Source organism: Bombus pyrosoma, linkage group LG11 (assembly GCF_014825855.1).
Source record: "Bombus pyrosoma isolate SC7728 linkage group LG11, ASM1482585v1, whole genome shotgun sequence".
NCBI lineage: Eukaryota > Metazoa > Arthropoda > Insecta > Hymenoptera > Apidae > Bombus > Bombus pyrosoma.
The window spans coordinates 15,590,449-15,612,415 of NC_057780.1; the positions used below are offsets into that span (position 1 = coordinate 15,590,449).

The 21,967-nt window shown below is 40.4% G+C and overlaps 3 protein-coding genes across 7 annotated transcripts in view; 2 read left to right on the forward strand and 1 right to left on the reverse strand.

Moving 5' to 3' along the window:
• Window positions 1-5,971, forward strand: part of LOC122572407 (leucine-rich repeat and immunoglobulin-like domain-containing nogo receptor-interacting protein 3) — a 40,242-nt gene extending 34,271 nt beyond the window's left edge. For both annotated transcript variants that reach the window (XM_043737339.1, XM_043737341.1), the window contains 2 exons: window positions 2,613-2,833; window positions 3,121-5,971. In XM_043737339.1, coding sequence (XP_043593274.1) covers window positions 2,613-2,833; window positions 3,121-3,963 — 1,064 coding nt within the window. In that variant the 3' untranslated portion in view covers window positions 3,964-5,971. The remainder of the gene's footprint in view (window positions 1-2,612; window positions 2,834-3,120) is intronic.
• A 155-nt stretch (window positions 5,972-6,126) lies between these two features.
• LOC122572402 (probable multidrug resistance-associated protein lethal(2)03659) lies at window positions 6,127-14,407 on the forward strand. Of its 3 annotated transcripts, XM_043737331.1 has the most exons (16): window positions 6,127-6,666; window positions 7,614-7,716; window positions 8,177-8,479; window positions 8,577-8,720; window positions 8,970-9,394; window positions 9,483-9,639; window positions 9,714-9,916; window positions 9,988-10,376; window positions 10,453-10,667; window positions 10,751-10,969; window positions 11,048-11,222; window positions 11,297-11,473; window positions 11,556-12,012; window positions 12,157-12,523; window positions 12,602-13,298; window positions 13,389-14,407. In XM_043737331.1, the coding sequence occupies exons 2-16, from the start codon at window positions 7,640-7,642 to the stop codon at window positions 13,527-13,529; spliced, it is 4,146 nt and encodes a 1,381-aa protein (XP_043593266.1). In that variant the 5' UTR covers window positions 6,127-6,666; window positions 7,614-7,639; the 3' UTR covers window positions 13,530-14,407. The 3 variants fall into 3 exon arrangements, with proteins under 3 accessions (XP_043593266.1, XP_043593268.1, XP_043593269.1); XM_043737333.1 differs by lacking the exon at window positions 8,577-8,720; XM_043737334.1 differs by lacking the exons at window positions 6,127-6,666; window positions 7,614-7,716; window positions 8,177-8,479 and having other exon boundaries at window positions 8,657-8,775.
• A 57-nt stretch (window positions 14,408-14,464) lies between these two features.
• LOC122572405 (single Ig IL-1-related receptor-like) overlaps window positions 14,465-21,967 on the reverse strand; it is a 136,293-nt gene continuing 128,790 nt past the window's right edge. Inside the window, exons 6-8 of one of the 2 annotated variants that reach the window (XR_006318444.1) lie at window positions 18,941-19,078; window positions 14,664-17,047; window positions 14,465-14,593 (exon numbers count right to left, since the gene is read on the reverse strand). Coding sequence is in view for 1 of the 2 variants with exons in the window: in XM_043737337.1 (XP_043593272.1) it covers window positions 16,608-17,047; window positions 18,941-19,078 (578 nt within the window). In the remaining variant the exon portion in view is untranslated. Of the gene's footprint in view, window positions 17,048-18,940; window positions 19,079-21,967 lie in introns of both variants that reach the window. The other variant, XM_043737337.1, reaches the window with a different exon arrangement.

Here is a 21,967-nt window from a genome sequence, read left to right on the forward strand (position 1 = left end):
ACATATGTTTCATTTTAAAGAAAACGTTTGCAGGATATGGCGCGTGATCGCTCGATAATCGGTAAACATAAATTGTTTGAAAGAGCATCGCGACCTGCCGGCTTCGTGTCTTTCGTATCGCGAATAACGAATTTTTTCCTACAATTTCGACGTTGATGGCTGTATGAACGAACCAACCGAGCATCCGATTACGGCTGTTCTAGCAGGACAGCACGGCCTCGCTCGGGAAAAACGGGAAAGGCTGAAAAAACTGAAAACTCGCCGGTTTTTTTCGGGTCGCCGGCTACATTTTTTCCTGCGACTTCAATTATTACGAACGATCGCGCGCTGCTGTTCTCGTAAAACGCACGCGTTTCAAGCTGAATTCCAAAGTTCGTGACAAGGGTGAAAAATTGAAAAGCACAAAGCACAGAGAAAGCGCCGAGACTGGCGTTGTCGCGTCGAATCCGACCAGTTAGTTGCGTCGATAGCCTACGAGATACACGCATCATCGCTTCATTGGTTTATCGTATACGAGGGAGCAGGTATACGACTACTTTCCGAACGAAGACACGGGAATAAAGTAGCAATCGTTTCTCGAGTTTGAAACACGAAACGAGCGTCGAATTCGTTTCGCTCTAGTTTATGTTTGCATAATGTTATGTGTAACACCGTGTACGATGTTATAGACGATATTTATCGAGTTGAGCGGCAGATGTCTCGCGTACTCTAATAGATTCGTATCTCATTCTGTGTACGTACTTGTTAGAACGGTGGTAGAACGTTTCTGTTTCTACAGGACACGGAATGGTGAACGTTGTTCCGGAAGAAAAAGCGTTCAGATAACAGAATGTTCGGATAGTTGAGTACGTATTTGGATAATAGGAGCAGTAACAATACAGGTCTCACCGAACTTACTTACTAATTGAATCGTCTGATACACGAGAACTCGCTAATTTATTTCCACGAGTTTGGCCCACCTATCTTGCAGTTAGTCGCGTTTTATCTCTCGTCTCTCTCTCTCTCTCGTCTCTACAAAGCATCTTGGTCTTCTCTAGTTAACGCGCTTGTTCCTATTCCTTCACCCTCCCGGCGACCCTCCCGTTTTCGACAACGTCGATCACACGGTCCATCGGTTGATCGAGTTTACGTTTAAAGTTCGATGGTTTGGGCGCGCCACGAATAATCACGATGAGGAGCACTCAGCCTTTTCCATACGTTTCACAGACCTGTTGCCGCGAGCAGCGTAACGCCAGGCATCTTTGCGATAATACGATCTATTTTGGGATTCTGTTCGGTTACCACGTTATTCCGAGTCCTTTCCGCGTGTCGTACATTCCTAATATTTATCCGATCCTTCGCGACTCTCTGCGCGTTTCCTTCGAAACAACAATCGCTTAAGCAACGCAACGACTCGGTGGCTTTTATTCGACGCCGGCCACAGCGCCGGCCGAATTCGTTCCAACCGAAGGCTCGTTGAAAAATTTATGGGTTCTTGACGCGGCCGTGGCGGGCTGAGCGATTTTAAAACTTTAACGATCTGCATCGGTCGAGTTATTCGCATATTCGTCGAACAGATGGGAACCCCAGTTGAATCGGCGAAACAGGTACCGCGGTGTTTGCGCAACGCATCGAGAGAGTCGGCTTTGAATTTCGCGAACGATGCATAAAATGTATCCGTCGAGCGTGCTCTCCGTTCTGTCTACCGGCCAGAGAATATAGTTAGTTGGCTTACATTACCGGGACTGGTTCTGCAGTTCATCAAAGCTTGGTACAATAAACACAAGTCGAACGCTCGCTAGCTGCTCCAGCCACGCGAATTGCTTCCATGGTACATAAACCGACTTCTTCGGCACGTGCCTGAACGGAGAGAAATTCTTGCAACTCGACGATAACCATCTTCCGCGAATTCGTCCTCTATGGCATCCTGAAAACCGTTGATCGATCAATTTCCGTGATAAGGAACTGGCGCGATAAAGCGTCGCGATTGCAATTTCGTGGCGTGCATCGAACAAGACGTGACCAAACTCCGTTCGAAAGAACGATAACCGACTCGACTTTGAAAAGCCTGGAAAATCTAGCGCGGGAAATGGGTCTTCGTTCGCGGTTTCATGGTTGCGGTCGATCAGATGAATTTTATAAGCCATGTCATCGATCAGGAAAGTTTTCTACAGAGGCGAAAGCATCCGTAGTTGCCAGTTGGAGCTGTGTGAAATGCCGTATCGAAGATGCTTCTCAGAAATTCTCCCGTCATTGTTTGCGCTCGAGAGCGGTCACCGGAGAATAATGGATTGAAGTGCGCTACGTAACAACGCATACTTTTTCCCTGCCATTCGCAGCCGGCGAATTTTCGCACGTTACTTGGCGATAAGTTTTCAAACGTAACGCGAATGTACGTATCTCATTGGCCTTTCGAGCTGAAGCGGAACGGTCTGAGTTTCGCTTGTTGCGAAACGAGAAGCGTTAGAACGCTAGCTCTAGTAGCTAGCTTCTCGCGGGCGAAAACTGCCGTGACGTTATCCCCGATATTTTCGAGAATTCGCGTCCCTTCCGAAACGTCGCCAACGTCTCGAAGCATGGATACGAAAGCAAACTTGAAGCTTTAACGGGAAAATCTCGCCTCTCTGTTACAGGCATGAGTGCATTTCTGATGAACGGGCTTCTAATGCTGGGCTTCGTCGTAGCGACCATGCGGGACACGATGGCCTTTGGATTTTCCGGGCCGACGCTAGTTATGGATCAGGACATCCCTTCTAGGATTTGCAAGTACAGCAGGGGGTACTCGATGATCCAAGTTCATTGCAAGAATTTAGGCCTCGAATGGATTCCTCCGAATTTGAAGACGGAGATTCAGGTGAGACGTGCGGTCGAAGCATTTTTACACAATCCGGATGATAGTGATTAGCGATAGTCCGTGTGTGATGATAAGCTATTTCGAAAGTTACATCTAACATCGTTGAGGTTGATGGTAAAAGTGGAGAAAACGCCGTATTTGCGTTTCCTTCATCTTGATCATCAATGCGACAAAGCTAGATGGCTAATGACTAAAGTAAGTTATCATAGACGGAAAAAAGGTCACTATCTCCCAAACTATTATGTTCTTCCGTTTGCAACATTAAGTGAATCGAATTCTTGCTATAGGTGCTGGACGCGTCGGTGAACAGAGTGCGAGTGTTGACGAACGATAGTCTGGCGGCGTACACGAATCTTGCCTACGTTTATCTGAGCGACAATTTCATCCAGGAGATCCAGGAGGGAGCATTCGATAATCTACGATACCTGAGGGTGATCGATCTGTCGACAAACGGCTGCGATACCCTTCCCAAGAGTCTCTTCCACTTACCGTATCTGCAAAAGATTTATCTAGCCAAAAATAGACTGAGCGACGACCTATTCAAAAACATGGAAGTGAAGTCTCCGTTGATCTTCTTGCAACTAGCGAAGAACAGGCTTAACAAGATACCACAACTGGGCGGCCCGCTTCCCACGCTGTTGCACCTGAACGTTTCGGGCAACAACATTGCCTCTGTTTCTCCGGAGGATTTGGCTTCCTACTGTTCTTTACAGATCCTTGACTTATCTAAAAACCCGATCAAATTCGACGCGAATAGCTGCGAGTGCCAGACGTTGAACGCGTGGCTGCGCATCCGCGGAATTCATTCGCGACCAGTCTACAATTGCACCGAAGAGCACGAAAGGGGATGCACGAAACCGGAGTTCAGCAATAGAACCATGGAACTGTACGAGCAGTGCTCGGAAATACAGCGGTTGAAAGCGGAGACGGAAAAGGCCAGGAACACGTGGATATTGATCGCCTGTTGCATCTCTGGCTTCCTCTTCTGTCTGTTCATTAGCTTGTTTTGGGTGCACAAGAGAAACAAGCGGAAGAAGAAGAAGCTGAAGGAAGAGCAGAGGCTAAACGCAAACAACGCAAATACCGAGTTACTCAACAGTAATTTAAACCAACCGGAAAACAACACTTGAAACCTGGCCATAGCGTCTAGTTGTCAAGCAGAGGTACCTACGATCGATTCGATTCCATGTTCGATCGACGAAAAACGAACAAAGTGAGAAACAGGAAGACGAGAAGCAGATGTTAGTTCGTCTGGCCTTTAAAACAAAGAAAAAGACATATGTCGGAGCGATTTTTTTTTTCTTCTTCTAGATGTACACTGATATGTATAAGGTGTTACGTGAGACCTCGATCTTTCATGAATATGAGAGTACCCCGTAACAAGTGTGATCTAATAAAGAACGGAAGCGATAGCGAAAAATGTAGTAGGTAGAAAATGCGGAAGAAATTACTTTTGCGAGGCTTCGCGTTCGAGGAAACCGATACGAAAACTTGCTTCCAACGTACGTGGATTCGCGAACGTGCAGAAGGATTAAAACGGATGTTGTCCCTGCTCGTAATTCGCACAGGATAACCTTGCGATAAGTTATACTATGGGAATATTAGGTTGCAGAAATTCGATCGAACGCGCCGTGTATTCGCCTGCGAATTTCTAGTATCAGTTTCCTGGAATCTGTGAAGGCCTCGTTTCTATGAGTTTCATTCGGAATTTGCGAGATCGATTTGCGATCGGTTCGAAACAGCGAAGACGCCCCCATCGAAAGATTTCGAATATCGGACGGGGGAAGGGTAGAATTATTCAGAGGCACCTAAGTACTTACCAATGTTCTTGCGATCATGGAAATGCGTTAAGTCATGAAATTAAACTGTAACAAATTTACAAGGACAAGAAATTCGGGCGAGAGAACAAAAAATCAAATCACGATTACGCACACAATTATTCCTACACACAAAATAAATAACCGTGCGATCTCGGATTATTATTATCGTTAATCTATGAATTTAATCGAAAACCGATATCACGAATTTCCGTCGTTTGTCCTGTTTCTACTACCTAACGTTAAACAACGACTCTGATCGTCGTACGCGATATCAAAATTTCGATATACATACATACGTGTTATTATTATCGCATAGTTGTTGAAGCTAATGAATGTTATACAATCGTAAATCAGATACGTAAGTTTTTGGAAAATGAGATTCGTAAAGTTCGATAGAAGATGTGTTTTCAATTCAGACGCTTAATTGACGCCTTGATGATATATACTACGTATACGATGTAATTCTCATCACACGCGTCTTTTAAACGGACTTCGTTTCATCGCTTGAGAACGTAATATCGGTATAAGCTATATTGTATGTATATGTTGTGTGTGTGTGTGTGTGTACACACATACACACACACAATATATATACTTATATACAATTTTATATACATACTTATATTGTATGCACGAGCAAATACATATGTGTATGTATGTATGTATAGTCATGTTAAATACTGCGTTTATTGATATTTAACGAAAAAAATATTTTCTATTATTTTTAGGTTCAAGTTTTCAAAAGTATTTATGCCTTTTTTAACCTCAAATATATTCACTATAATCGAAAATTTGACATAATTTTATGCTTTTTACAAATAGTAGTGCCAAATGTCGTCAATGCATTGTGTATAAATTTCCTAGTTTCAAGTACGGCGTACAAAGGGAAAAAGTAAATGACAAAAATACTATGTTATGTCCAGCTCTCTGATACTAGCTCCTCGTATTTGTACAATTTCCTTAGTTATTCTTTTTAACCGCATAAAATAGATGATAACATTACCTGAACAAAGTTGTTGAACTTTTCGAGGATTAGTAACAATGATGAAGAGACGAGGAACTATGAATAGCGAAAAATCCGAGTCGATATAAGACGAGTATAAGACCAAATTTTGAACTAACAATAAGTAAGATACGAAGCTACAACCTGCCAATCGATAAATGTTCTTTCTATATGTATGCGTTAAGTATTTAAACTATACTTGTAATACATTTTTATTGAATTTTCTTTTACTTTCAATACGTACGATGATATATTGTACAAAAGTGTTACCGACAGTTCGATAAATTCCATGAAATAAAACTTAACTCTAGTCGACCATTGTATTATCAGAAAACCCGAAATTATTTCATTGAGAAATTTTAGTTTCGCCTTTTGTTCGCGTCAATGAACATTTTAAAAGATAATGTATCGATGAAATCTCTTTCTTCTCATTTAATTTATCGATAACAAGAACATTGGGTAATTAAATAGTCATTTAATTAAATAAAGTTTCTAAGTTAATTCTTAAATTAGAATACTTCTGTTAGATGACTGCGGGTTTCATTCAATGTAATGAAAATTTCGAATAGGAGTTTAAACTAGCTTCTTTTATTATCGTTCATTTAATGTTATTTAGTTAATTTGATATAGTCATCGACCTGCTGGTTACTTATCTTGATAAAAATGTTTTTATTCAGTTTTTACATCAAAGATGTGCTGTGTTGATAAGCAGATCCCTCTTTTCATTAGTCTGTCAAGAGATGCCGTCCTGATCGTCATTGCGAAGTAGTACGGATATAGAAAAAGAAAGATAGAAGTGTGTAGATATACGCAAAGATAACTAAGGGGCGATATCACGTATTAATTTAAGGTTAACCAATAACTCATGCGAGCGCAGGCGAGTAAAGCACAGTCAAGTAACGGCCTTCTACTTAAGTGGATGTTGCTAGTCATCCGACGAATTGTTGTGCAAGTGAAAAGTAATGGGACATTCACATGCTGGAAAATAGACACGTCTATCTTCTTTGATCGTAAGTCGCGCGAAACACTGACTAAACATTTATTTGTGTTTTCCATCATTTACATTTTATAATATTTCTCGCTTCTATCTACCAGCAACATGCATTAAACCTATCGTTTTGGGTTATCTTGAAAAAGCGTGATGATGATATGACAGTTCATTTATCAGACGTGATTCTAACAATCGATGAATCATTTGATGTTATTAAAGACGTTAATCAAACTGTAGCGCACACTGCCGAAAATTTGTAAATTCTAGTTTCTATTATATATGTTAAATTCGATTTGTCAACTCCTCGCCAATCAGATTTCTTCGAATAGTTTTACAAGAAGTAAGCACGTGTAGATTAAATAGGACGAGTAAAGTCCAATTTGATATATAACCAGTAATTTAATCAATGTTCTTTGAAGCATTATTTTAAGCAAGCAATCCCATATTATATAAGGAGATTAAACCAAAGCATTGTGTAAAAGAATATCAAGAACATTTAAGTGTACAATTAATTAAATGTTCTGCTTTAACATTTCGTATTTAGTTGGTATAATCGTTTTGTATTGTTGCTATTAAATAGAACTGTTAAAAGTCTTTACATATAGGAGCAAATATCAATTTCCTGTACTTATGTTAAAAATAGAACATGTGTCAAATCGAGAGCAATAATATCTATTAATATGTACTAATGCCAATTAGAAATCTGATAAAACCCTACCGATACTTAAAGATATATTTTGTATTGTTAGATTTAGTTTGTTAACTTATCATTTTGTACATCACTTATCAGAACAAGTACTTACATAGTATATGCCTACTCTACTTATTTATTTATCTTTCATTTGTATATATTTGTAGTGAAATAATAAAGTTATAATATCATAGTACATTAATTTTATTGTTTGTAAATATACATTAATTTAACAAAAAATTGTAATCTTTCCTGTCCACACCAAAATTTTGCAGGAAAAGCTAATTAATCAAAAACCATCATGGATGGAAAAGTAAAAGCAGAAAGAAGAAAGAATCCTAGAGAAGGAGCAAATCCTCTTAGTAATATAACGTTTGCGTAAGTTTGAAGAATACAATGACTTGTTCATTTCTTTCCTGTTATTGGCTACTAATAAAAACACAAGTTCATGGTGATAAGTAAGCAATGTTTCAATAACATGAATCTGACTCTGAATCAGATATAAGGAAGTCTTGCAAAAGATGGCATAAGAATTATCTTGAATTCTATTGTTAAGTCAATAAATGAGAGAGAAAGAAGCTGTCAACGTTTGCCATTATCTACCAGTATTTTTAGACAAAAATTTTTGAAAGAACTTTTTCTATTATCTTTAATCAGGTACTATTGACATTAGTCATTTGAAAACAGATAATTCTATTGCCTTGTAACATTTGGCTCAGTCATTGATTTAAAGATAATGCGAAGTAAAAATGCTGATGCATTGCTTACTCTTTATCATTGAAATTATGTCAAATTAAAACATTATTTGCCATAATAAAAACCTTATCTTTGTTGGTAGATTTACATTACCTATTTTTTGGACTGGTTATCATAGAGATTTGGAAGTAACTGACTTATATAAAACTCTCAAGGAACATAACAGCAACTATTTAGGTACAAAGATATCGAAAGTATGGCAAAAGGATTATGAAGCATATAGAAAACAGAAATTACTGAACAAGGAAAAAGGAGGTAGCGATGAAAGTTATACTGGAAGAAAGAAATTGAAGGAGCCTAGTTTACTAAAGGTCCTTATGAAATGTTTTGGGCTTCAGTTAATATTCTATGGAGTAATTTATGCGGCTTCGGACATAGTGTTTAGGTACATTGTCTAATTTTATTCATATTTATTATTTATTATAATTATAGAAAATCTGCTAATCAAATGCATTGAAATTTAAATCTGATTACTTGTTCAGATTATCACAACCCTTGTTTCTCGGTCTTTTGATTCGTTACTACAATCAGACGAAAGTCGAATCTATGCCACTGCATATTATAATGACCAGATTATACAATTCTTCCAATTCGCAAGTTCATGAAATTGACGAAGCGATCAAACCGTTAAGTCCCTAAGCCCGTTGTATCTCGCACCTACTAATCCTTTTCTCATATCTGGTATTACATAGCTTAATATTTTTTTTTTCCGCTTAGGAAGTAAAACAAGATTAGTTGCTAGTTAGTTAACTAGTTAGATTAATATTTAATAATATCAATATAGAGATGCCGTTTATGTAGTTTGGAATGTAGTTGATTAATCAGTTACTCTTGATATTTCATGAATAGTAAATTCTTCTCTTTTATATATACAGAGTAATGCAGCCAATATTCCTCGGAAAACTTTTAAGATATTACACTGATGATGGAATGACGAAACAAGATGCCTATTTATATGCAGGTGGTGTAATATTATGTTCAGGAGTGTTGATATTTATTACTCATCCGTACATGTTAGGGATACTTCATATGGGAATGAAACTGCGTATAGCTTGTTGTACACTGATCTACAGGAAAGCATTGAAGCTTTCGAGAACTGCATTGGGTGAAACGACAGTAGGACAAGCGGTGAATCTCCTATCTAACGATGTTAATAGATTTGATGTAGCACTTATATATTTACATTACTTATGGCTTGGACCACTAGAAACCATAATCATAACATATTTTATGTACAAGGAAGTTGAATTATCCGCTATTTTCGGAGTTATAATACTTCTACTGTTTATTCCTTTACAAGGTAATGAAAATTAATAACTGTTGTGTATCAAATATAGTACAAATATTTCTTGTATTGTATAGCTTCTGTTTTTCCTTTAAAAATATAGCATATTTGGGTAAAAAAACTTCGGCGTACAGGTTAAAAACTGCTCTTAGAACAGATGAAAGAGTCCGATTAACTAATGAAATTATTAGTGGTATTCAAGCAATCAAAATGTATGCCTGGGAGAAACCATTTAGTAATTTAATCGAGAGGGCAAGAAGGTATTTTTTCTATAATAAGAATTTTCTTTTCCGTATATCTATTTGCAAGCATGATATCATTTATATCGTTACAGGAGAGAAATTAGTGTTATACGAGGCATGTCTTTAGTTAGAGGTATTACTATGTCTTTCATTATGTTTACGACAAGGATGTCACTTTTCATTACAATAGTAACTTATATATTGTACGGTCATAAAATAACTGCCGAGAAAGTGTTCATGTTACAAGCGTATTATAATATTTTGCGGCTAAATATGACTGTCTACTTTCCACAAGGCAAGTATATTCGAATCGAATAGGCAACTATTAGCGATAGATTAAATCTAACAAAACAATCGATGTCGTAGGAATAACACAAATAGCTGAATTGTTGGTTTCTGTAAGACGTTTACAAAAGTTTATGTCGTACGAAGAAATTGACGAAGAGAACGAAAAAATGAAATGCAAGCTGAAGGAATCAAAAAATGACAAGGGTAAAAATAATGCAAATATCATAGAAGAAGATATACGTGATGAAAAACGTAAGACAACAAATTATCAAGGAGAATATATTATGTCGCTAAAGAATGCTAATGTCAAATGGTTTTCACATGATCACGAAGATACGCTAAAAAATATAAATATCAACGTGAAATCAGGTGAATTAATTGCCGTTGTTGGCCAAGTTGGGTCTGGTAAAAGTAGTTTACTTAATGTAATGTTAAAAGAATTACCATTAAAGTCGGGTACTATAGAGGTTCGTATTGCTCCTTGGATAATTATATCTTCTTCCTATAGTAAAATAATTGTAAACATTCTATTTTGTTTTACAGGTAAATGGGAAAATCGCGTACGCTAGTCAAGAACCGTGGCTATTTGCTGGTTCTGTTAGACAAAATATTTTGTTCGGTCAAAAAATGGATCAGTTTCGGTACGAACGTGTGATTAAGGCTTGTCAATTAAAAAGAGACTTCACTTTGTTGCCATACGGCGACAAAACGATCGTGGGTGAAAGAGGAATTAGTTTGTCGGGTGGGCAACGTGCTAGGTCAGTAATTATAATACTATTTATACGCATTCTATTAAAGACGATACTGTGTTGCAATTAATCGATCACATTTGCATGTATAGGATCAATTTAGCCAGAGCGGTTTATGCAGAAAACGATATCTACTTATTAGACGATCCGCTAAGCGCCGTGGATGCGCATGTAGGCAAACATATGTTTGAAGAATGTATCGTGAAATATTTAAGGGGAAAGACTAGAATTCTCGCCACGCATCAGTTACAGTTCTTACGAAATGTCGATAGAATAATCATTTTGAAAGACGGAAAAGTCGAGGCTGACGGGTACGATCGGTGGCATCTAGTTTTGTCTCGTTTTTCTTCTTCAAATTATTTATTTAAGTCAAATTTTACTCGTTTCAGTTCATACGATGAGCTTATTGCGATGGGAATGGACTTTGGAAGATTATTAGAAAATCCTGCTGAAGAGGAACGACCAGGTTCTGTCCCTGCTAGCAGGTCTAATTCTCGGAACGCTAGTAGTACATCTTTGAGTTCGTTAAAGAGTAGCGCTACTGAGAAAGAGGATCCGGCTGAGGTAAGTAAATATTTCGTTCGTCAAAGTGAATAAAGACCGAGCGAAAACTAGAAGCATTTGTAAATTATATGTAGGTAGCTGAAGCGCGTACAAAGGGCAAAGTTTCCGGTAAAGTGTATGCATCGTATTTTAAAGCTGGTGGAAATTGGTGCATCGTAGCTACGATTGCTATGCTCTGCGCGCTCGCGCAGACGTTAGCCAGTGCCAGCGATTTCTTTATCTCTCAGTGGGTCAATATGGAAGAAAAATATGTAATTATCATTGGTGTCTTCTTCTTCTTTTTGTCTTTTATAATTTCGATGAATCGTCACGAGTAAATATATTCGTTTAAAGGTGAATGAGACAAAAGATGGCATTGTAGAAGATTGGAGAGGACCGATAAGCCGCGATGTCTGCATGTACGTGTACACTGGCTTAATCGTTTCCACTATTATAATTACTCTAATACGTTCGGTTACATTCTTTTCCACGTGTATGAGAGCCTCCACTAAATTACACGATCGTATGTTCCGAAGCATAAGTCGAGCAACAATGAGATTCTTTAATACAAATCCATCGGGTCGAGTTCTTAATAGATTCTCGAAAGATATGGGAGCCATCGACGAAGTGTTACCAATAGCTCTAATTGATTCTTTACAAATTGGCCTATCCCTCCTTGGTATTATAGTTGTCGTTGCAATAGCCAACTACTGGCTGTTAATACCCACCGTGGTCATCGGAATCATCTTCTACTGTATTCGTGTCTTTTATTTGGCAACTAGTCGCAGCGTCAAACGGCTCGAAGGAATTAGTAAGTATTTGTTTCTAACACGATTATTTCCTCCGCATTTTATTTCCAAAAGCGAAAAGTATCGTCTTTCATATTCACGAGGGGAACCTATCGAATTCGCGGACTAATTGTAATGATTAAATAACCTGTAATAAAAAACACTAGCTCGGTCACCGGTGTTTGGACATCTCAGTGCAACTCTGCAAGGGCTGCCAACTGTTCGAGCCTTTGGAGCGGAAGAGATTCTTACGAAGGAATTTGATCAACACCAAGACTTACACTCGTCAGCATGGTACATATTCATCTCCTCTTCAAGAGCATTTGGATTCTGGCTGGATTTTTTCTGCGTTATCTACATCATGCTAGTCACCTTGAGCTTTTTGGTGCAAGATGATGGAACGGGGCAGGGTGGTAACATTGGTTTGGCCATAACGCAAAGTATTGGATTAACCGGAATGTTCCAATGGGGTATGCGGCAAAGTACCGAACTAGAAAATCAAATGACTTCGGTGGAACGCGTGGCGGAATACAGGTGAGCGTCTCGATAGAATATCATTAGCATGATCTTTAAGCAAGGAGTATTGCTCACGTATACGAATTGCATTTTTAGCAACGTGGAAAGCGAACCGCCGCTCGAGAGCGCGCCGGATAAAAAACCTAAGGAAAGTTGGCCCGAAGAGGGTAAAATTGAGTTTAAGAATGTATATATGAAATACGATGCGGCTGAGCCTCCGGTGCTGAAAAATCTCAACTTTGTGATTTATCCGCAAGAAAAAATAGGGATTGTCGGACGTACAGGCGCGGGGAAGTCATCCTTAATATCGACGCTGTTCCGTCTTGCGCAACTCGATGGTGTCATCGAGATCGATGGCGTGAAGATTAACGACATCGGACTTCATGATTTGCGTTCGAAAATCAGTATAATTCCTCAAGAACCTTTCCTGTATTCGGGTTCAATGAGAAGCAATCTAGATCCTTTCAACAACTACACCGACGATGTGTTGTGGCAAGCGTTAGAGGAAGTTGAATTAAAGGAAATGGGACTGGATTCTCATATTAACGAGGGTGGTTCCAATCTGAGTGTCGGTCAGCGTCAATTGGTTTGTCTCGCCCGCGCGATCGTCAAAAATAATCCGATCCTGGTTCTGGATGAGGCTACCGCGAACGTTGATCTACGAACCGACGAACTCATTCAAAAAACGATTCGTTCTAAATTCTCCACTTGTACGGTGCTGACCATCGCGCATCGTCTTAATACCGTGATGGACAGTGATCGAATTTTGGTGATGGATGCCGGTAAAGCCGTGGTAAGTTACTTATTATGCATCGAATTACAACTAGTAGAAGGTAAGTCGGAGATAAGAAGAGTGATTTAACAAACTTGTTTAACCTCGTAGGAGTTTGATGCTCCGCACGTCTTGGTCGAAAGGAAAGGATATCTAAACAGTATGATAAACGAAACTGGGCCTATAATGGCAGAAGCTTTAAGGGAAGTCGCTCGCCAAACCTATGAGAACCGTACGTCGACCACACTCTGATAACGTTCATCTGATAAATTTCGTAACGCATTTGACAATTCATAAACGAAATACAGAAATAAATGCCACTTTTTTAGATTTTACCAACTGCACGGGCTATGTTTTATAAGTTTATATTCTCTTTATACGATTATTGATCGATGGGGTTAGTTAACTCTATCGAAGCATACGTCATTTGAACGAGTCATCTTTTACCGGATTTCACGTTCATCGATACACAGTATTATTACATAGATTTTTGTAAATGAACTTGACATACTTTTATTCAGATAAACATTGCCTTGAATAACCGTGACGAGACTCGAACGTACTTAAATTTAAATACGTGATAGACGCTATTTTTATATAAACGATACATATATACAGTTGCGGAATAAAGCTTTACCTCGCTGTTGCGGTTCTTCTCTTGTCATCGCTGGTTGATGCTACGAGAATATATACAAAAATCATTCGTTAAAAGGGCAGGTGTTTGCTCGATTTTTTGTAAATAGAATGTTTTGTCCGATGGGTGCTATATGAAATCAGTTTCATTAAAACGTTGAAGGAATATTTACGGGTTTCTAATGTTCTCCGTCTGCATCGTAACGTTTTGTATTATGTGATACATCGAATTTATAAGATGAAACAAACGAGAGAAGGATTTTTATCAGTTCGAACAAACACTTTTCCAGTTTGTACTGTGTCAGGAATGCAGTTCTTCCTATACAAGATTCTAAAAGATTCATGTTTCATATTTGATATTCCCCGTGATCATTTTATTCGCTGTACAATTAGATATATTGTACTTTTAGGTGAAATCAATTGCTTTATGTACAAGTGCCTATGTAATTTAATTATAGATGGAAAATATAAATGCAGGGAATCATTTATCTTGATAATACATCTTTATCTTTTTCGTTTTACCCTTAAAGGATTTTCAAATACTTAACGCGTTTCCTTTAGGAAAAAGTCGTCGTCGTTGCTGTTTAACGGCTGAACGACGGCAGTGGTTTCAGCAAGGTTGCGAAACGTAACGTTGTTTCGTATGTGAGTAAGAAAAAGTGACGATCCGAGACACACGATTTCTGGAAATATAAATACTCTTTGTTTATTATCGAATTTTCGAACAACAATTTCCGTTTACTTCTTAATTACGTCAGCACGAAGAGAAACGGTCGTCTGATATTTGGTACGTATAGAGCCTTGTATCGTCGATTCTGTTCGATATATACGCCATCAAACGGAGACGAGAAGCAACAGTACACACATTTTTCGCCGTTCTGTTTCATAGGTAACTGTAAGAACGGTCACGAGTTTGTCGCTATCATGCGACACACGCACGCACGCACGCACGCACGCACACACACGCACACACGTATATATACTAAAAAAGAAAAAGAAAGAAACGCGACGACAGACGATTAGAGGATAGTCGTCGTTTTGTTGTTCTCTATATCGCTAAATAAACAAGTATACCTCCTAATGTCTATACTCTGCTTATACTCGGCTCGCAACAATTGGCCGCGATGCGAGTCAATCGCCCAGGCACATTCTCGCGAGACAAGTACACTAGTGTATCGTAATACTGACAGTAAAGAGATTACTATGATATTAAAATTAAGCTCACGTTGCGGTTCTGCGCGTGTGCGTAACATTTAAAGTACAATTACGCGGGTATAACGGCTAGGCTATATGTATATCGTATAGTAGAGCGTGTATATTGTATGGTTGTAGATAATATTAGATATTAGAATTACAGGATTATCGCTTGACGTTACGTTCGCAGATACATCTTTCTAAGTGTCTTGTAGTCATTCGACGTAACGATAGTTCCGAAAAAACGGCGAAAAAGAAAAGGATCTCGCATATAATACACATGTACACACGCATACACGTGCACGCGCATGCATGCACCTACACACGCACTTATCTTTTCCCTCCTTTTACATATATATGTATATATACAAACCAGTATAAAATACCTATGTTCATTATTAGTCTTATCGTGCGTAGATTTGTTGGCTAAAAACCGCGCGTAAAATTCGCTTAGAAAAGTGTGCCCGAAAACGTAGACGCGAGTTTTACATAATTCATGATTTCGATACTGATAGAAGGGAGATCGCTAAAATTTAAACGTTGTATAAATAATACGATGACTTAGCTAAATAATAAATAAGGACAATAGAGCATCGATTTGTCCGATATATACAAACAGAGAAAACGAGAAGTGTACGCGATAAAAGCGATTACGTATATATAGGCGAGTAGCGAGGGACTCGCTTTCTTTCTCCGTCCTGTTATTTTTTCTCGTAACTTCTCCAACGCGTTTCGTTCTTACTCCTTTCTTTCTTTTCTCTTTTTTCTTTTTTCGCTCGAAGCGCCGCGTGCTTGCGCGAAAAGGAAGACTGCGCGCTTCGCCTGAGCTCCTCTTTCCTCGAATTTCGCCGATCGCGATCAGTCGTCGCGTCTGCTCCACGTGCAGAAGATAAAACAGGATGGAGGGTGGTGCGCGGCGTATCTTTCGACACGGTCGAACCTACTCGCGTCCGTAGCAATTTGTCGCGATAAAATCAAGTTTCGCTTCCGACCAGCGAACGTTTAAGTAAATTTATGAATTTCGCTCGTCGTACACAGTACAGTACGGTCTGCAGCCAAAGTAAAATTAAAAGACACTCGGATCGCGCTGTAGCTCTTTTCGTAGACATACGCCGAGGAGCGTTCAAGGCGTACGTCGCAACGCGAGAAGAACGAGTTGGAACGACAACACACGGTCGTGCATCGGTTGCTCGAGCATCGAAACCGTTACATTTTTGAAAGTTACAGTTCCATAGATGCGGCTATTTGCGAGATTCGGCGAGGAAACGTGGTGCGCGTTTATTACGCTACGCGAACGAATGTCTTCAAACGTCTGATTGTGCGCGAAACGCATGGATACTTGGACAAGCGCGCGGAAACTTGGCCTTGTCACCGCTTTCGTACAGAAGCGAAAGGAAGAGAAACGCGGGTGAAGAGACAGACTACGTAGGTATATGCAAGTATATACTACGTAAGGATCCATTGCATCGTTTCCGTCGTTCGATCGTCTCGCTTTTCTCCGTTTTAAACGAGAACTTCGAGACTTTCGCGCGATCGAGCCTTCTGCTGTCCGCATTTTCCGTTCGCCTGAACGATCATGGCGACCGATTGGCAGCCGCTCTCGGAGCTGATCGGTCGAATCGGTGGCATTGCGAGCCGCAGCTTGTACCAAAATGTGTGGTTGCCGGAACCTAAGTTGCCGGTGTCGTCCCAATGCAAGACCTTCACACGATCGAGCGAGTATTCACGTATGTTGTTGTAAGCTCGACTCGATCGTTTCGCGATCGCGGTCGTGTTCAATAGATTCTTGGTGATGATGACTATCGTTCGAGTGGTGAGCGACGACAGTTGATTTAGCACAACTCCCACGTTCGTTTCGTTCCAAACGTTTCCCAGCGACTCTGGGCTCAGCACCACGATGACTCTTCGACTGGAAACAGCATGCGGCCCGATCTCCACAGCCCCTGAAAGAAAAATTGTTGTATTTCTTTTCCTTCGTCTGTGGAAATAATTCGTGAGATTAGAGCGCCGACGATGTACGTACGTACGGACCAACGACAACGACGAAACGTTAAATCGGCGTCATCGACTGGATCGCGATTGGAAAATTCCTCGGCATCGATAACCGTTGGTAGAGAGACGTTTGGACGCGAGCACCGAGCTTTATCGGCATCCTGTCGTTTGTTCGCCGATGTTTGATGAATTACCAACAAAATGGACGATCAGTCAAAGGATGAACTGGATTCCGCCGAGTCGGCACGCGAGCCAACTATGCCACGACTATAGAAAGCTTTCATCGCGTTCTCTCTGTCTCTCTCTCTCTCTCCTTCTTTTGCTTGACCAGTACTTTTGAATCGGAGCTACGCAACCGTCGATGCAGAAAATTCGAGTTTCATCCGAGCCCGTGTAACTTCGGCCAAAGCTTTCTTCCACTTGCAACCGTTCTTCCGTCTGCTTTCCAAAATTCCGAGGTTCGTTCGCTTTCAACGACGAATCGAGGACGAGTGGAAAACGGAAAGCGAGCAAAGAGAAGAATGCGCGAACAAAACGGTTTTTCTCGATTCAGGCACGCGTTATCGGAAGTTGGCGGAGCGCAAACGCGGAATCAGCGGAGGAAGCGGTACCGCGCATACGCTTAATTCGAAACCGCGGCTGCTAGAATCAGAGCGACAAACGAAACGCTTGGACGTCAGACAAAGAAGCCGGCCCCAACTTCCCATTTCAATTCGCAAACTTCCATGCACCGGACCACGGTTCCGCGATCCCGATAGATCGCCCTTTGTCTGGCAGCTTCCGGTTCTACATTCGCTGAGCTTGCGCGCATCGTTCGCCACGAGGAACAAGATTTTCCGAACTGCGATACGAACGACTTTCAGTCGGAAAAACGCGCATATTGATTTCTCGTGACACACGCGAAAGACAGAAGGAGAAAGGGCAGCCGGCGACCACGATGGCGAACAAAATTTATGTATAGGCTGCTAGTTTGCATCGGTGGATCGGAGCCGGCAGCGCGGGGCAATTTGCATTAATAAAATTGGGCGGTCGACCGCTCGCTCACCTACACGGCCCAATTTCGTCCTGCCAATTAGAAGGAAATTAGCGTCTGAATATTTTTCACCGAGCACCCGTTATCAACGCTGAGCACCTAGCCGTTGATATTCATGAGATGCGGAACCAGGATGGACGACGTGGCTGCGAAACTAGATCGCGTTATACCTCGTAAACTTTTGTTCGCCTTTGTTCCCGGTAATCGTCCCCGTTTCGCCAGCTTTCCTTTCGCCTTTTCCCTTCTGCCTTTCTTCGCGAGATCCTATTCGTCGCTCGTTCTCGCCAATTTCTCCGCCAAAATACCATCCGTTATCGTTCTCCCTGGATTTCTGATCATCGCGACGCCGTACAGCGGTCTCCAGAGCGACGTTACGTGGCAAAAGTTAAAAACATCTTTGCGCGCACGTTGTTCCGAGTCTCGTTGACTAAACGTGGCAAATCTCGGTTCAAACGAAGACTCGTCGTCGTCGTCGTCGTCGTCGTTGTATTGTTTCGTCGAGTGGCGGAAAGCGCGCGAGATTCAGTCGCCGTTCCCAGGTTGATCCTCCCTCGCTTTCCAAGGAAACCAGGGTTTAAAGTTTGCAGCGAGGGTGTTGGGCGGTTTTTGGCCGCAACAGCTACGCGCTCGATCGCGAGAAGGGATCTAGCGAGATTCCGAGGAACCGAGCTCTATCCCTCGAGACCTTGGAATAGCCTTTACTTTACCCTTTCGGTCGACCACGCGACAGGAAACTTAATAACGCTATCAACGAGCAGTTTCTCCCTCGGAGAGCGACTCGGTGCCGCGTTTAATTAAACCCGAGACTTACAATTCTGATTCAACTGGGAGAGCTCCAGCGCCGTGCACTTGTACCGGTGCCTCGATTCCAGCGTGGGTATCACTATACCGATGACCAGGCTTGAGTCTTTCTCGTGGTAGCACACCAGAGCGTCGCATTCCTTTCCATCTGAAATTCGCGTTTGTGATCGTAATTAGTACAGGTATTATTATGATCGTGCTCATCGCTGCCACCTGGTAAATCTCATGAAGCGCGTTTCGATCGCGACCATCCGGATATTTAACGCTAGAACTACCACACCAGTCAGATTGACTGGTTTTACAATTTTATTTTAAGATTCCTACTTTATGTTATATTTATACTTTATGTTATATTAAAAGTATAATATATGAATTTTTATTTGTTTTTATGTATCCAAACTCAAAATAATTTTATGGAGGCTATTTATTCCAATACCAGCCATATTCCAAAAATGACTGGTACTTGTCAGTGTAAAAGGGTCCTGCAATCTGTTTACCGAACCCCAATTAACCAGTTTCCTCGTTTTGTACAACTTGCCACACGTTTTTCAAATTTTTCGATATGATGATATCAGTTATCAGGAAAATACCGGATCGACTGCTAGATCGCTAGATGCCAACACTAGAAACACCACACCAGTCAAAATCACTAGTTCTACAATTTTATAAATGTGTCAACCCTCGTTTAGGGATTATGGTCCCAGATGGATTAACAATACCAGAAATATACTACATAACATGGAATTTCTTCTCTAAGAAAGTAATAAATCAATAAATATAAAAATATTCTATTATTACGTATTTTTTAAAGATCAGTCATTTTGACTGGTTTTGGTAGAAACACCTTTGTGTTAATTATCTGTAGTTCTAGGGTTAAAAGTCGGTGGAACGTGGAATAAGTGGAACGTGGAATAAATGGAACGTGGAATAAGTGGAACCTGTGGAACCGTAGCAAGGATGGTTGAAAGAGGAGAAGAGAGCAGCGGAGATAACAACGTTTCTTTCAACGAATAGGTTACTATCTTCTATTTCTATTATTTCTAAACGATTCGTTCCTAGACGTTTAACACGTTGAATGCTCAGGGGGTCACCGGTGACCGGCACTCAACCAGTCAAAATCACTAGTTCTACAATTTTATAAATGTGTCAACCCTCGTTTAGGGATTATGGTCCCAGATGGATTAACAATACCAGAAATATACTACATAACATGGAATTTCTTCTCTAAGAAAGTAATAAATCAATAAATATAAAAATATTCTATTATTACGTATTTTTTAAAGATCGGTCATTTTGACTGGTTTTGGTAGAAACACCTTTGTGTTAATTATCTGTAGTTCTAGGGTTAAAGTCGGTGGAACGTGGAATAAGTGGAACCTGTGGAACTGTGGTAAGGATGGTTGAAAGAGGAGAAGAGAGCAGAGATAACAACGTTTCTTTCAACGAATAGGTTACTATCTTCTATTTCTATTATTTCTAAACGATTCGTTCCTAGACGTTTAACACGTTGAATGCTCAGGGTCACCGGTGACCGGCACTCAACTTGGCTGTGGCGCCGTGAGGGTCACTGATGACCGGCGCACCAATATTTAGTAGAAATACATAATTTGAACAAATATCAATAGTTATAAATTTTGTATTATTACCATCGTTACTACAAACGTGACGTGACGAAATTAATGTAGTATAAAACATACAAAAATATTTTTATTTATACATGAAATATAGATCTATTGGGTTGGCAACTCAGTGATTGCGGATTTTGTCATTAGGTGGTATTGACAAATATTATGTGCGCCTCCCTCAGTGGCTATCGAACATGGGAAAAACCCGCTTTTTCCGTGTTTTACCTTAATGAACAATACCCCTAAGGAACGTTTCGAACTTTTGAAAGATATTTGATGGCAATTAACACATTGCGCACGGCTCACGAGATACCTCCTTTTCATGTTTTTTTCGACTGAATCGATGACTTAAGCAACCAGAGACAAATGTTTTTGTTACGTTACCAGGGTAATCAAAGCTTGAGCATTCTTCAGTCAGTACAGCCCATGGTACAGTCATATGGATCCTATTGCTTGCCAAAAAATTCAAAAACGTGCGGGCCCTGGGAGCGCGCAGGGCGCCTTACGCCTTGTGTTAGGGGCTTTGACAGTAAAGTAAAAAATGTTAAACCTTGTGACGGTTCTCTAGGATTATTGCGGGTTCGAATAAGTATGACCGATGGATCATGATGTATGGTAGGTTTATGGTACGTAACAACATAGAATAATTATTTAGCAACGCGAAGAAACGATATGAGATAATTGATAATCGCAAAAAATAAATGAATCGAGCGAAATTGCACTACAGTGTCATGGGAGTCATCGGTGACCTCGGGTGAGATAAATTCATTAATAATGATTATACACCGTAACATATCTCTTGTAGGTAATATTTCGACATTACATGTATCGTATAATAAAAAATTCATCGTGGCTCCACGGCCAAACCTTGTAAAACTTGCGTGACATTCAACGTGTTAATTATATTTCAATTCTGATCGATCGTCTCTTTAGAACGATTAAAACGATTATCAGCCACTCTTTGAAATTAATTTATAAAAGAGATTAATTAAAGATATTTTGAACAGATGTATCAATATAAAAAGATACAAAATACAAATATAGAGTTAGTTCTATCGATGAAAACGATAGAGCTGAAAGAGACAAATAAGCGAAATTGCTTTCGAGGATCTTGCGCGATAAGATACTCGCTTCCTGTTTATTCGTTTTCGAAACGGGATCTTGTCGCGGCACGATGACAAAAATTCGTCGCAGCCGATCACACGGTTCTTCCTACGTCGATTGGTTTCTTTTTCGGCGGACTCGGACGCTCGCGAGATTGTTTACCGAAACGACGCGACGCCGTGAATTCTGTCGTAGGCACCGCCAGTGCCAACGAGTGAAAGCGACCTAGCGATCGTTCGTGCAACTATTCCTCGTCGTTGCTTGGACGCGTCGAGTCGGTCACGGGGTCATCGAGAACGCGGCCGACG

Coding starts and splice junctions, on each gene's coding strand:
- LOC122572402 (XM_043737331.1), top strand. CDS start 7,640: ATGGATGGAAAAGTAAAAGCAGAAAGAAGAAAGAATCCTAGAGAAGGA. Junction 9,640..9,713: donor TTAATCGAGAGGGCAAGAAG/GTATTTTTTCTA, acceptor ATATCGTTACAG/GAGAGAAATTAGTGTTATAC. Junction 10,970..11,047: donor GGAAAAGTCGAGGCTGACGG/GTACGATCGGTG, acceptor TACTCGTTTCAG/TTCATACGATGAGCTTATTG.